The sequence below is a fragment of the Rhinolophus sinicus genome, chromosome 2, assembly GCF_057876585.1.
Source record: "Rhinolophus sinicus isolate RSI-liver-muscle chromosome 2, RSI-T2T, whole genome shotgun sequence".
NCBI classification, from domain to species: Eukaryota; Metazoa; Chordata; class Mammalia; order Chiroptera; family Rhinolophidae; genus Rhinolophus; species Rhinolophus sinicus.
Genome location: NC_142502.1, coordinates 71,738,534 through 71,753,185, shown reverse-complemented (window position 1 = coordinate 71,753,185; position 14,652 = coordinate 71,738,534). Strand labels below are relative to the sequence as shown.

The following is a 14,652-nucleotide window of genomic DNA, read 5'->3' as shown; positions in this document are numbered from 1 at the left end:
CAGTTACCCAGGTTGTAAAAAGTAAAAGTTGGACTAGTTAATCTCCCAAGCCTTTTAAACGTTATGATATTGTGATTTTTAAATCCTGCTTTTTGAAATATTTCTAAACCAGTGTGCAGTAAAGGGTTAATTTGGCAGGCATGGATTGCTCAAACCCTGCACATTCCAAAGAAAGGACTGGCCTTGGATGGCCTTGGGCCATCCTGCATCAGTTTGGCCCTTAGGTTGCTGAGGACTGAGTAGCTAAGGTCTGTCCTATGGGCACCACATACCTATGCGATTGATCCCCAATAAATATCCTGGATACTGATGCTCAAGAGAGCTTCCCTGATTCGGTACTTCACACCTCACACATCATTGCTGGAGAATTAAGGGCATCCCCATACAACTCCACTGGGAGGCAACACCTGGAAGCTTATGCCTGCTTTCTCCTAGACTTCAACCATGTGCATTTTCTCCATTCTGATCTGCATCCTTTCACTGTAATAAACCATAACCATAAGTATAACAGCTTTTTTGAGTTCTGTGAGTCCTAGCAAATCATCAAGCCTGACGATTGTCTTGGGGATCCCTGACACAACCAACATTTCAACATTGTAATACTTTCAATGTGATTTTCAATTCAATTAAACTTAAAAGACTGTTTAAATGGGACATTTTGTATTAATTTTTCTTTTTGCTTCCTTTTGACCCAATATCTATTAGAAATTTATCCTAAAGAAATCATAAAAAAGGAAAGTACTATATGAATTAAAATGCTTATTACAGTGAAATAGAAAATTGAAAGCAGCCTAAATTATAAATAATATAGGTATGGTTTAATGAATGATAATATGTTCACTTAGTGGAATACTTAATAAAATTGTTTTTACTATAAGAAAAAATTTAAAAGCCAAACTGTAAGTTTAATTCCCTGGTTCATGGTATTAATTCAATAATTTTAATATGAACTTCTGAAAATCACAATCTGATGTATAGACCATTTAGTACCTAAAAATAGATGTTCTAGGTTCTATGTGGACTCTAGGTCCCATTCACACAAAATTAGGAAATACTACAAGGAGCAATGTGGAGACATTATGTCATAAAATATTTGACTTTAGGGTCAAACCCATGTAGGTGAGCACCAGCTTTACTTGCTACCAGCTGTGGGGTCTTGAGCAATTTCCTTCATCTTTCAGAGCCTGAGTTTCCTCATTTGGGAAACAGGAATAATTATAACAACTGCTTTATAGAGTTACTGCCACAGTAAGTGAATAAAGCACTTAATGCAATGCCTGGCATGAAGATAAGCTAAATAAATGTTCAATCTCTTCTCTTTCCCGCAATTCCATGGTCAAAGGTCACAGATATTAATATATATATACATATATATATATATTTAACGTGCTGTGATACCTAATTTCAACATCATATTAATTATCAAATAATATAGCCTCATGGCATAAATAATGATGGCCTAATGGATCTGAAAAGAAATCTTAATTTTTAGGTGATTAGTTTAAATGTTGATAAATACATAATTATATATTTTTTTCACTTAGCTGAGTCATAAATCTATTACAATTTCAAAAATCAAATAATCTCATTCAAACTTCTGTTACTAATTTTCTTTTTTTAATATTTTTTTATTTTTCAATTGCAGTTGATACACAATATTATATTAGTTTCAGGTGTACCAAATAGTGATTAGACATTTATATAACTTATGAAGTGATTACCCCAATAAATCTAGTACCCATCTGGTACCATACACAGTTATTACAATATTATTGACTGTATTCTCTATGCTACACTGCATATCCCCATGACTATTTTCTAACTACCAGTTAGTACTTCTTAATCCCTTCCTCTTTTACACCCAACCTCCCAACCCCCCTCCCATCTGGCAACCACCAAAATGTTCTCTGTATCTATGAATTTGTTTCTATTTTGTTTGTTCATTTACTTTGTTCTTTAGATTCTACATATGAGTGAAATCATATGGAATTTCTCTTTCTCTGTTTGACTTATTCCACTAAGCACAATACCCTCTAGGTCCATCCATGTTGCTGTAGATGGAAAGATTTCATTTTTTTATGACTGAGCTCTGTTACTAATTTTCAAATCCAACATGCAGCAACATTAGCATAACAAATGTTTATCATAGGTCATTAATGAACCAAAAACAACAACAAATAGGCAAATAATGGATTAAAATAATAGGTGAAAACTCTTACCACAGCCACGGTCACTGCTTTCCAAAAGCTTCTGGGCATTCTATGTTGCTAAGGAATTCAAAGATGGAAAATTTCAGAAATTGTTTCTTTATTTTTAAGTGCACAACAAAAAATTGTGTTCAAATTGTCTTTCCTTGGTTAATTCAAAAACAAAATAAAATGACAGCGCACCGATATTTTGATCAAGTTTGCCACGTTTCATTGTACATCCAGCCTGATATGTTACTTTAATTATGTCTTTGTGTAGGAAGCATTGTCTCCTACAAAAGCATAGTTTTTATTTGGTCAGACAGGAGATTCAGAGAAAAACAAGTAAGATAATTTTCATTTTCTTGCTAGTGGGAGTCAAGTCTGCATTGAAGAAATACTTTTCATACTCGCCACATTTTTGTCATATACTTGTGTCACAGAGCCAGTGTACAACTTTGAAGAAAGAAGAATGGCTGCTGTGTATAATGCTGGAGAAATACTCTCTGCCACCCGTCTTCCCTCCTACAGGATAGTCAGGCTAATCTTTCTAAAATATAACTTTTCAATTCTGAATCTTGCTCAAAATTTCCTAAGATCTCCCTTTTTCCTCTTGCCTGAAATCCAGGCTCTCCAGCCTGTGCTCCATGATACCCCTCGAAAAGCACCCCAATAATAGGGCCAAACTAGTTCACCTCTGTACATTTGCTTATCCTGCTATAACTGCTTAGAATGACTTTTATCCAAATTTTAATCATCTCTCAACACCCAGCCCCAGCCCTTTCTCATTCATAAGATCTTCCCCAATCCTTGTGACTCACACATTGTTAACTCTCTCTCTCTGAATGTCCACACCAGCTCTTGTCTGAACTTTTTTTTCTTTCGGCATTTAGTAAAATATTCCCTTTCACCCTTGCCTTTTTTTATGATCAACCTTCCACTCCCGTTGTTGGAAAATAGTAACTTTATACAAGGGAAGCAAAAATGACTACTATACTATGGTAGACTGCATTACTGTTTATAATTATTCACTCCTTTCTTCTTTGTGAATAACATGTCTCCCTATGCCCACTGGCTTTGGGCTTGACATCTGACTTACTTTGGCCAATGGAATATTTGCTATATATCACTTCCAAACAGAAGCTTTCCGTGGAATTGCAAGATTCCAAATGTTTCCTAGCTCTGTGTCCTCTGCCATCAGAAAAGCATGTTATACATAAGGCTTTCCTTTAATTTAGGTTCCAAAATAAGGAGATAAGAGGAGGAGATTCAGCCCACAGTCTGGAGGAGAGTTACAACATCCAATCAGTAGCTGACAAGACAAACTTGATCAAGAAATAAATATTTGTCATTGTAAATCGCTGAGAATTTGAGATTGTCATATAGTGAAAGCTGACTGATATATCTAATATTTTGCAGGCACTATATTCTGTATCCACAATATCTCATTTAACTGACACAACAATCCTATGTGTTAACATACATTATTATCCCCATTTTACACGCAAAACACAAGGATAAGAGAAGCAACTAATCCAAAACACACAGTGCTGTAGAATCAGACTCATCTCGTTTTGAAATTAGATTCTGCCACTTATCAAATATATAGTATCATAGGCATGATACAATCTCACTAAAACTCAATACTATGCAAAATAGAGATAATAACTTAAGTTCTCCTCACTGTGTGCTTCTAAGGGCTATTGGGATGATTGAATTAAGTAATGTGTGTGAATGACCAAATGAATAAATACATGACTGGTTCTTAATTTATGTCACCCCTAAATTAGCCCCTAAAATAAAGATTTGGTGTGGGTAGTTTATGAAGCATGTGTGAGAAGTAGGAAAAAATGAGGTTAAAAATGAGAAAAGTCAATAAAATAGTCAGGTTATGATTTGGGAAAATAGGCTCAATCCCACTAAGATACCATGTGAAATATGTCTCAGATGGTCAGGTAAGATACTGTCAGGCCCAACCATCACAAATAACAGCTACAAAATCCAGACAGAAAATAAATAAATAAACAAGCAAAAAAACCTGGAAATTGAAGTAACTGAAAAGTGAACAAAAAATGTGAAAAGCAAACTTGGAAGAAGGATCAGAAGAGGATGAGTTTCCCATCGTTACAGATTTTACCCTAAGGGTAGGCTGAAGTTAGTCCTCCACAGTATGCCTAAAACTCTAATAGGAAACAGCCTTCCTGGCCTGAATAATCAGAGAATGGAATTTAGAACAACCACAGATCCTGGAAAGTTCAGAGGGTGGAATTTGAGGAAAAAGTGAGCCAGAAAGGGAAAGCTCCAAATTCTGTGTATAAACTCTGCCCAAGTCTCTGAACCATACATGAATAGGGCATACTCCAATACCTCAGCTAAGGACAAAACGAGTGAACAGAGATTTGAGAAGCTGCCTAGGAAAAAACATTTACAGTTCAAGTTTGGCCAACTTAACCTCCCAATGAAAAAAAGGAATAATTAACACTCTTTGGAAAAATATAGTCTTCACTACGTAACATTTTATAATGTCTAACATACAATCCAAAATTGTTCAACTTAAAGAACCAGGGAAATGTGATTCATTTTCAAATGACAAAACCAATCCCAAAATGATCTAGATGTTAAGATTAGCAGACAGATTTTAAAGCAGATTTCATAAGTCTGTTATAGAAATAAAAGAAAATATGCTTAGATTAATGAAAACATAAGGAATCTCAGCAGGAGAAAAAAACACAAACTTTTTAAAAAAGGACTAAAAGGAAATTCTTGTACTAATAAAAATGCAACTTTGAACATGAAAGTATCATTGAATGAGTTTAACAGCAAGTTGAATATGATAGGGAAAGAATCAGTGAACTTGAAATAGATCAAAAGAAATTATCTATTCTGTAGGACACAAATTACTGATTTTTTTTCTCAGAGTACTAGAAACCTGTGGAACAATAAGAGAAGTCTAACATACCTGTATCGTAGTCCCAAAAAGAAAGCATAGAGAAAGGGGGAGAAGAAAATATCTGAACTATACAATGACCAAAAACTTCCAAATTTGGCTTAAGACAAAAATGTACAGATTTAAGATGCTCAGAAGGAGAAATACAAAGAAAACCACACCTGGACATATCATAGTCAAACTGCTAAAAAGCAACAATAAAAAGAAGACCTTGAAAGCAGACAGAAAAGTCATGCATTGCAATTAGGGGGACAAGTATTCGACTATAAACTGATTTCTTGTTAGAAACTATCTAGATCAGTAGACAGTGAAACAATACCCTTAAAGTGCTCAAAGAACAAAAACAAACTGTAAATTCAGCATTCTATATCCAGTGAAAATGTGTTTCAAGTATTAAAGCAAAATAAAGACATTTTCTGCAATAGAAAACTAAAAGAACTGCACTACAAGGAGTACTTCTTGAAAATCACCTCTCCTGCTTCTTAAAATTACTTCCCAAATAGACCACTAACACCTCACTTCTAATCTCAGACTCTGCTTAAGGGGAATCCAAATTAATAAACTATATGGACTAGAAGTGGTTTCTCTGAGAAAAACTAGGACATGGTTACCAGATGGTGAATGCGTCTGAGTAGCACAAAACAATAGATGTCTATTACAAACCTCCAGTCCCTCAACCTTCTCCTATCTGGGGACAGATCAAGCCTTCCCATCTGCTCTGGAGATATTCCCAAGAGTTTTGTGCGCTCTCTGGCTAGGGTGCTAAAAAGTGACAAAACTTGGATAGAGATTCAGTTCCTCTTTACTTTTCTTCCTTTATTTATTTTTTTTCAAAAGTAATACAAATCCATCAACTCTTTTCTGAGGATCATTTCCACGAATAATATCAATCTCTTTTCAGATTTGACCTCTCTTCGGCTACTTGTATACTACATGCTGGTTCCCAAAGTTCTTGTCCTTCTCTTTTCTCTGGTAGAAAGAATCAGCTTTGAGAAGGCAGGCTCTGCTCAGTTTACCTTGATTTTACTACTGTTTAATTAATATATTCAATCAAAAGTCTCAAAAGAGTCCAACATTTTCTTCCCTTCCATTTTGAACCTTAGACTTGATGTTGTATAGGATCCAGAGAATGACCAGTACAGGAATTTGTAATGTTTTCTTAACTGGTAGCTAACTTCAATCCTTTCAAGAATTTCCCCTATTCCCTACCCAACCCCCCAAACAAATAATTCATACTCCTTTTGTTTAGTTAAAATCCCAGCGTAAGGAAGCATTCCTGCTTGAAAAGTGCTAATCTCCCTCTTTAACCAGAATAATATAAACAATATCTTGCCACACATTTTCTTGCGTCTTATACACATTTTCTGGATCCATCAAATGTATGTACGTAAGATTGACTAGAATGATGTGTCTGTCCTTGCAGTTACCAGGTCAATTCAAGGTCCCAAAGAAGTTCCCAGTGAAAATATTCTATCTGCTACCTTAACAGCAAACTGTACCAAACTGCACCTCAGTCCTAATTAATATCAGCCTTGTTATATCTTATGTCTCAAAAGTTGCCTTGCTCCCAGGTCTTGGTGTGTATTGTCACAGGCACAGATGACATTTCAGTCCGGCAGCATTGTCAGATAATTCCCACTAAAGTCATTCCTTGGGGTGAACTTCTACCAGCACGGAGCACACAATTCCCAAATGAGGTTTTCCAAAAGAAGCTATTACTTAAGAGAAACGTTTTCAGATTAATTGTCCCAGTATATTGTGACAAAGATAAAAGCATGACTCTTATACAAATACACAATAAATATGTGTCAAATACTTTATTTAACGTATTATTAATGAGAGAATGATTAAGATGTTACAATCAGTTCAACGAAAAAGCCAAAAGGCAGACACATATATAAGCAATCAAGAATGTTAAAGTGAGGGGCAGCTGGTTAGCTCAGTTGGTTAGAGCGCGGTGCTCTTAACAACAAGGTTGCTGGTTTGATCCCCACATGGGCCACTGTGAGCTGCGCCCTCCAAAATTGGATTGAAACAGCTACTTGACCTGGAGATGATGGGTCCTGGAAAAACACACTTAAATAAATAAAAAGTTTAAAAAAAAAAAAAAGGAATGTTGAAATGAATTTATTAATAGATGCACAACTGGCCTCCACCAGACAAAACTCATTTGAATTACAGTAGTCCCCCTTTATCAGTGGTTTTGCTTTCTGCAGTTTCAGTTACCCATGTCAACTAAAGTCTGAAAATACCCACGTCTCTCACCTCACTATATCTCACCACATAAGCACTGTGTCATCCTACATCATCTCAAGAAGGGTGAATACAGTACAGTAAAATATTTTGAGAGAGAGACCACATTCACATAACTTTTATTACAGTATATTGTTATAATTGTTCTATTTCAGTATTAGTCATTGTTGTTAATCTCTTATAGTGATTAATTTATAAATTAAACTTTATCATAGGAAAAAACATAGTATGTATAGGGTTTGGTAGTGTCCGCAGTTTCAGGCATCTACTGGAGGTGTTTGAAAGTATCCCCCGTGGATAAGGGGGGATTACTATACTGTTTCTACAACTGTACAGTTGTAAAATAGCTCAGTTAAAGAAAATGATAGGTAAAAAAATACCCTGTAGAAAAAGATAACTTGGAAAAGTACACTAGACAACACCTAGTGTTCACTGGAAATAAACCTAGTAATTTTTTTTCTTTTTTTTGCCCATTTCAAATATTTTCTGTAACCATCTCCCTTGTCCCCCCTTGTGATCATAATAATCTCAAAAATTATTTCTGCTCACATTAAAAAGGACTAGTCTCAGTAGGTTTGGCCTAATTATTTACATATATGAAGCAAGTGTTAATTAACCACATAAGCCTCCTTCAGATTGCTTTGCAAAGCTGCCAGTAATTCGGTATTGAACAAGTACTAAGGCCACCATACTAACCTCTGTCTGGAAGTTTTTTTCATAAGGAATCTTGAACTGAATTTCTAAAAGCCTCTCTTATGCAACTTTGAGGTTATGATACAACGCCCAGAAAATTCTCTTCACTATATTGTATCAGCAATATCTACAAATTTGGGTCAATTTCTTTCTTTTCTTTTTTTAATCTTTTTTCTTTTTTTGATGGGGGAATATTGAGGAACAGCATGTTTCTCCAGGGCCATCAGCTCCAAGTCGTTGTCCTTCAGTCTAGTTGTGGAGGGCACAGCTCAGCTCCAAGTCCAGTTGCCGTTTTCAATCTTTAGTTGCAGGAGGCGCAGCCCCCCATCCCATGTGGGAATTGAACCGGCAATCCCGCTGTTCAGAATCTTCGCTCTAACCAACTGAGCCATCCGACCACCCCCTAAATTTCTTTCTTGAGGTCCCTGAAATTCTCTTAGTTTCCTGGCCTAAGTAACCTTCCTTACCACCTTGAGGCCAGGATCCTAAAAACGAGGCACCCAGTCATGTTTGTTTTCTTGGAAGGTTTTGTAGGTATTTCTTCCATAGGCAAAGTCAATTTCTTTTTCTTAAAGTGGCTTATCATACTTGATTAAATAAACATCATTCTCAAATATGATGCTAGGGTCTTAATTGTGTAATCAATTTGTCTAATTATATTCTGGTAAAGAAGAGAACAGATTCTTTATTGAACACATGCAAATATTATTTTGCCATGAAAAGTTAGGAGACTCAGTGAAGTTTTTATTCCATTTTAAACACTTTCTTTGAGATACAATTCACATACCATAAAATTCACCTTTTCAAAGTATACAATTAAGCAGCTTTGGTCATTCACAAAGTTGTGCGACCATCACCACTAATGCCAGAACACTTTCATCACTCCAAAAAAGGAACCCCAAACAAAAACAAAGCACAAAATTAGCAGAGAAGAAAAGACTAGAGAAATAGAGAAATTAAAGTCCTACTCTCACTTGGGATTATTCTAGGATCCAAGAAAAGCTGTACCTGGGTTTAAGTAACCCATGAGGTACACTTTTTTAGCAATGCAGTTTACCTGGCTCTGTAATTCTGTAATTGGGCATCTCAGTGAATGGTTTCCAAAAATGTTAAAGATTATTTTTCAAAAGGTAAAATTATACACAAATATAAAATTAACATATACCAAAGACTTAACTCATTGATTAATGAGGGAACCAGTAAGAATTACAAATGGTTCAAAGAAGACTCTAAAGACCTTTGATTATATATATCAAAAAAAAAATATATATATATATATAAATCAAAAATGCTAAAATAAATTTGTTAATAGATATAAAAATGGGTCTCTTTGGGGGTGGAAAGGAGAGGGAAATCAGCTGCCTCCCCACCAGACAAAATTCATTTTTATTAGTTTCAGTTTTCTCCAACTTACAGTATTCAACATATCTTTGCTAAAGACAATGAAAGGTACAGACACCTATAGAATTATATGACCTGGAAGGGTTTACTAAGGAATGCTTAATATTCCATTGAAAAGACAGCCAGTAATTTTTTTATTTCTTTGTTCCCCCTCATTTCAAAATATTTCACAATTCTAACTGATAATCCATGAAATACTATTAAGATAGAAGAAAGAATAAAAGAAAAACTTTATTTTTTAAGGATATAGATAGATCTCAACTATCATTAAGTGATTTTTAAAAAGTAAGGAGCAGATGTCCCATAAGTGTAAAAAGTATGTGGGGACAGAAAATATATAGATTTTAGTGTATATATATGAATAAAATATCTCTGGAAAGATTTTTAAAATACTAACATTATTGGTTGTTTCTGACAAGGGAGCAGGGTGACTAGTGATCAGTGATGAAAAGCTTTCCAATACATATACAATATACCCCTTATGTTTTTTAACTTTGAAACTTGAGATTATATTTCCTAGTCAATAAAGTAATAGTTAAAAGACAAAATAACCTAGAGCCAATACTTCCACTTTTCAAGTAATCATCAAAATCTTCCTTTTCTTTTAACAATCTCTTTTCTTTATCTACTTCTTAATTCTTCATATTTGTTTTTGGATACATGAAGCAAAATATGATTAAATAATCATATTCTTATAACTCCACTTTCATTAATATTTCACAGCAAAATCCTTGATCCTAATAGCAAATTCTTAAGAATACCTTGATGGTTAAAATAGCAAATTTTATGTTATGCATATTTTACTGCAAGTTTAAAAAGAAAAGAAAGAATACCTTGAGTTTTGTGGGAACCAAGATGATTCTTTCTCCTGCAGTATGTTCGGATTGAGTCTCTCCACAAGAGATATTTTCTCCATATGTTTGTCAAACCCAGGATGTGTGAGGAATGCTGGCACTGATAGAAGCCCAGGGTGGGCTGGAAAGAGAAATAAGCTGATATCAGGGAAATCTTCCCAAACCAGGGCCTCGCACATTATAACAGATTAACAAATATTTGGTAAACGAATCAATGAATTACTTCTGATCATCATTTAGCACTGTTTTCATATTTGAAACGCTTGATCCTTTCATCCAGTATTTATCCTGCTTCTCTGATCCATCAATCAGAGATCAATCTGTCATAAGCCTGGAAAGGTAAATTTTCTTGGATTCCATTTGGAAGGAAAAGTATTCAACTAGTTCCTGTACAGAGGATTAATCTGAGAGACTGACTTACTCCCATCTCCTGCAAAGATTAGAAAATGTTGTTTGAGCCTCCAGGAATTCTCTCATAAATTCTTTGTGTACTTCTCATGGCGGTAACCCTCCCTTACACTCTGGCAGCAAATGCAGTTTAATCTAAAAATAGCACAGGAAGACAAATCTCTCCTCGGTGACTCCACAAAGAACAGTTATGTTCTAAGAAATGCTTAAAACAGAGAAAAGCTTAAAACTCACAAATAAACCCCCAAAGATTTTCCAAATGCACTAATATATTCAAATAGTACAATTCTGACATCAAGTGGTAAAAAAAGGTATAAGTTCCTTGACTAAAAAATACTATCGCTTGTATCGTGACGGGGTATTTGATAGACTAAAACATTCATGTTGTCATTGTTGTCACTGTCTGACTCACTGCCAATACCATCTTCCCTCTACTCAGTTTTTTTAAATGAACGTTAGCATTGCTCCCCATGTAGGGTTGCTGTGAGAATTAAGTAAGTCAATAAAAGAAAGAGAAAATGTTAATACTTGGCATACAATAAGTGCCGCATAATTGTTTACTCTTGTTATTACCCAATGTCATGTCTGCTAGGTGATAGGGACATTAAGCAAGCTGTCCTTATCCTAACGAAGTAGGAGTGAAGACAGGAAACAAAAGAAAAAAAAACAAATGAAACAGTGTTAACAGGTGCTATGACAGACATATTTAGGGAAGGCACACAAAACAAAGAGATCAATTCCTTCTCTAAAAACTGCTCCTTCCTCAGATAGAGATCTTTAGCAACTATGTTAGTAATCTGTGACCCTACTCACAGGCCATGCGTGATTGACGGGGGTTGGACACCTGTCTCAGGATGGGCCCATCAAATCTTTTCCTCTAGAAATTTGGATTTGAAATTTTTCATACATTCAGAAGTCTGAGATGGCCAGTTGAGCCAAGGATGTAACGTGTTGTGTGGTAAGGCAGTCAGTGCACAGAGAAATAGGAAAAGTCTCTCTACAGAGAAAAACAAAATAGAAATACAGAGAGTGGAAGAGATGAAAAAGGTGTCTCTAAAGAAACTGAAACATCTTTTGAGGAACAAGCTGCCTGGACTCCTAATGGTTTTCCAACACTTGGTTCAAGATCAAACAATGGCCTAAACTGCACCCTGCCCTTGAGTTTTTAGAGGTACCCCTATATCTTTATAATCAATTTGCCTTTCTTACTAAATCTTGCCTTAGGGAGTTTGTTGTTTTCTGCTAAAATAATCTTATCTTAGACACTAGAGAAGCTGAAATATTAACTTCCCATCGAATATGTTCCTGAATAATTCAAATTTTGTTCTTTTAAATATTTCACTACCACTGTCACACAATATAATTTTATACTATGGGTCAGCTTTGAAATGAAGTGACTGCATTTTTGTAGGATGTAAAAGGTTATCAGTCTTTATTCCTTGACTGAGAGGAAAATAGATCTATTTAAATCTACAAGAAAAAAGCTCATTTGCATTTACAATTCTAAAACTATTGTATAATCATTTTGTAACATTGTATACGTGTACCAACTCATCACTAATAAGTATGCCTTAAATTTACACAATGCAGTATGTCAATTTTACCTTTTTTCTTTTAAAAAATGTATTTAAAAACTTTTTCAATTACACTTGATGTTCAATATTATATTAGTTTCGGGTATTTAGCAAAGTGGTTAGACATTTATATAACTTACGAGGTGATACCCCTGACAAGTCTAATACCCACCTTATGTCAATTTTATCTTAATAAAGCTGGAAAAAACTTCATGATAAAAAAGTAAAAAAATAACTAAATGTAAATAAATAAAATTTTACAACTATTTAAATTGGGTATGTTTCTTAGTTGATTAACAAATGGGCAACGTATGCAAGTATGTCTCACAAGCACAAATATATTAAGGTGAAATTGACAGGAAAGAAAAAGGAAAAAACTCATCTGGTGTGGAGATCAAGTAAGAAAGAGTGTTAAATTCCTGGCAACCAGATCCCCACAGGTAATACATGTGTACTATAGTCATTATATGTTAAAAAAAAAAAATCAAATTTTGTAAGTAATCTTTAAATTTAGAATAAACATAAAGTTTAAGAAAGAAATCATCTAAAACATCACCACCAAAAAATATTTCCTTTGACTATTTTTTTGCTCAAACAAAATTCTTACACAGATCATAATAAACACAATTTTTTGTCCTGCTTTTTTTGGTAATAATTTGTGAATTTTCCTCATTATTAAGCAATCTCCAAAAAATATCACTTTTGATGATTGAAAGATGACGGGTGGTAGAAAAAAGAGACAAGTTGCCCATATAATCTGAGCCCTGTTCAGCTTCCCCAAGTACCCTATTGATAGTACCCTAAATGATAATAATATAATGATAATGTACCTTTTTCCAATAGAATTTGCTTGACTATGATTACCTATTTTGAGTCCGATTCTTAAAACAATGTAAGCATAGTAGTATAAAAGATGTCAGTATGTATAATTAGTAGCCTAAATGTATTTTTTCTTTTAAAGATACCAAATTCTGGTGGGAGAATACAATGGCACAGTATAATCCTGTTAAGAAATAATTTGGCAATAAGTTTCAATAACTGTAAAAATATTTATTGAACCCACATAACTTAGTAAATTCCTTTCTGGGAATCTATTCAGAGGGGGGGAAACACTCAAATGCAAAGAAGATATATTTATAAAGACATTCATTGCCTTATTATGTATTGAGAAACAAAAATATCTACACCCACATCATTTTACTATGCAGCTATCTTCACTAACATGACTTTATTATCACTGTCTTCCTTAACATGACTTTACTATTCTAGAAATTCTGGGAAGATAAAATTGGAAATGTCATTATTGCTCTGAAGGGTTCCAGAACAAGCCTCCCCAAGATGGCATGAAGATTATTTTAAGCTAAAGATAATCAAGACCCCACAGGCTCAAGAGAAACTTTTGCCTCTCCCTGAAAACACTTAAATTGTAGGCCTTGCCCATAATAAAGGTTATCACAGAAGTAAATTTTTATGACTTAACTGTACGGCAGGGCAAACATCTAACTACTGAACATCTCTTCATATTGTCCTATGAATTACCCTCCCTCCTGTGAAGTCCAGACCCCCATCCCATTGCTTGGTTCAAGATGTCATACGACCATATACCTCATTTTACCTTTCTGTCTTCAAACCTCTCATGTATGTGGGATTCCCATGCATATAAAATCAAATTTGATTTTCTCTTGTCAATTTTAATATTAGACCAGCAAAGAACCTTTGCAGGGTAGAGGAAAATTTTCCTCCCCAAAAATTCATTTTGGACACATACTACAAGTACATTTAAAGAAACATCAGACTGCTCAACTTTTTTTCTTCTTTCTTTTCTTTTTAAATTAAAGTTTATTGGGGTGACAATTGTTAGTAAAGTTACATAGATTTCAGGTGTACAATTCTATATTACATCATCTATAAATCCCATTGTGTGTTCACCACCCAGAGTCAGTTCTCCTTCCATCACCATGTATTTGTTAACTTTTCCATAGATAACACCAAACAACAGTTTTCTCTTCCAGTCTCCAAAACCTTAGCTTCAAAACCTTTACCCTGCCTGTTCTCCAACCAATCCTAAACAATTATGATATCTTATCTTGTATTAGTCAAGCTCTCTTATTGTAAGACCCACCTTAAATCAGACTCCCCCAACCCCAAAGCTTTAATAAATATCCCACCTTAGCCTTCATCCTTCTGAGATGCTACTAAGATTCTTTCAAGACAGTGGTCTCCTTTACTGAGGCAAGCAGTAAATTCAGCTTTGCCTTGTCACCAGGTTATGTTGATGATGTTTTGGGGGAACTGGCATTTGATGGTATGAAAGCAAAAGCCTGGAAATAATATTC

The 14,652-nt window shown here is 34.7% G+C and overlaps 1 protein-coding gene and 1 long non-coding RNA gene across 4 annotated transcripts in view; one reads left to right on the top strand and one right to left on the bottom strand.

Moving 5' to 3' along the window:
- FILIP1 (filamin A interacting protein 1) overlaps positions 1–10,382 on the bottom strand; it is a 228,872-nt gene extending 218,490 nt beyond the window's left edge. For 2 of the 3 annotated variants that reach the window (XM_074333213.2, XM_074333211.2), the window contains exons 1-2: positions 10,314–10,382; positions 2,220–2,267 (exon numbers count right to left, since the gene is read on the bottom strand). In XM_074333213.2, coding sequence (XP_074189314.2) covers positions 2,220–2,258 — 39 coding nt within the window. In that variant the 5' untranslated portion in view covers positions 2,259–2,267; positions 10,314–10,382. The remainder of the gene's footprint in view (positions 1–2,219; positions 2,268–10,313) is intronic. The other variant, XM_074333214.2, reaches the window with a different exon arrangement.
- LOC141571674 (uncharacterized) overlaps positions 1–14,652 on the top strand; it is a 41,390-nt gene that overhangs the window by 22,848 nt on the left and 3,890 nt on the right. The gene's annotated exons all lie outside the window — the stretch shown is intronic.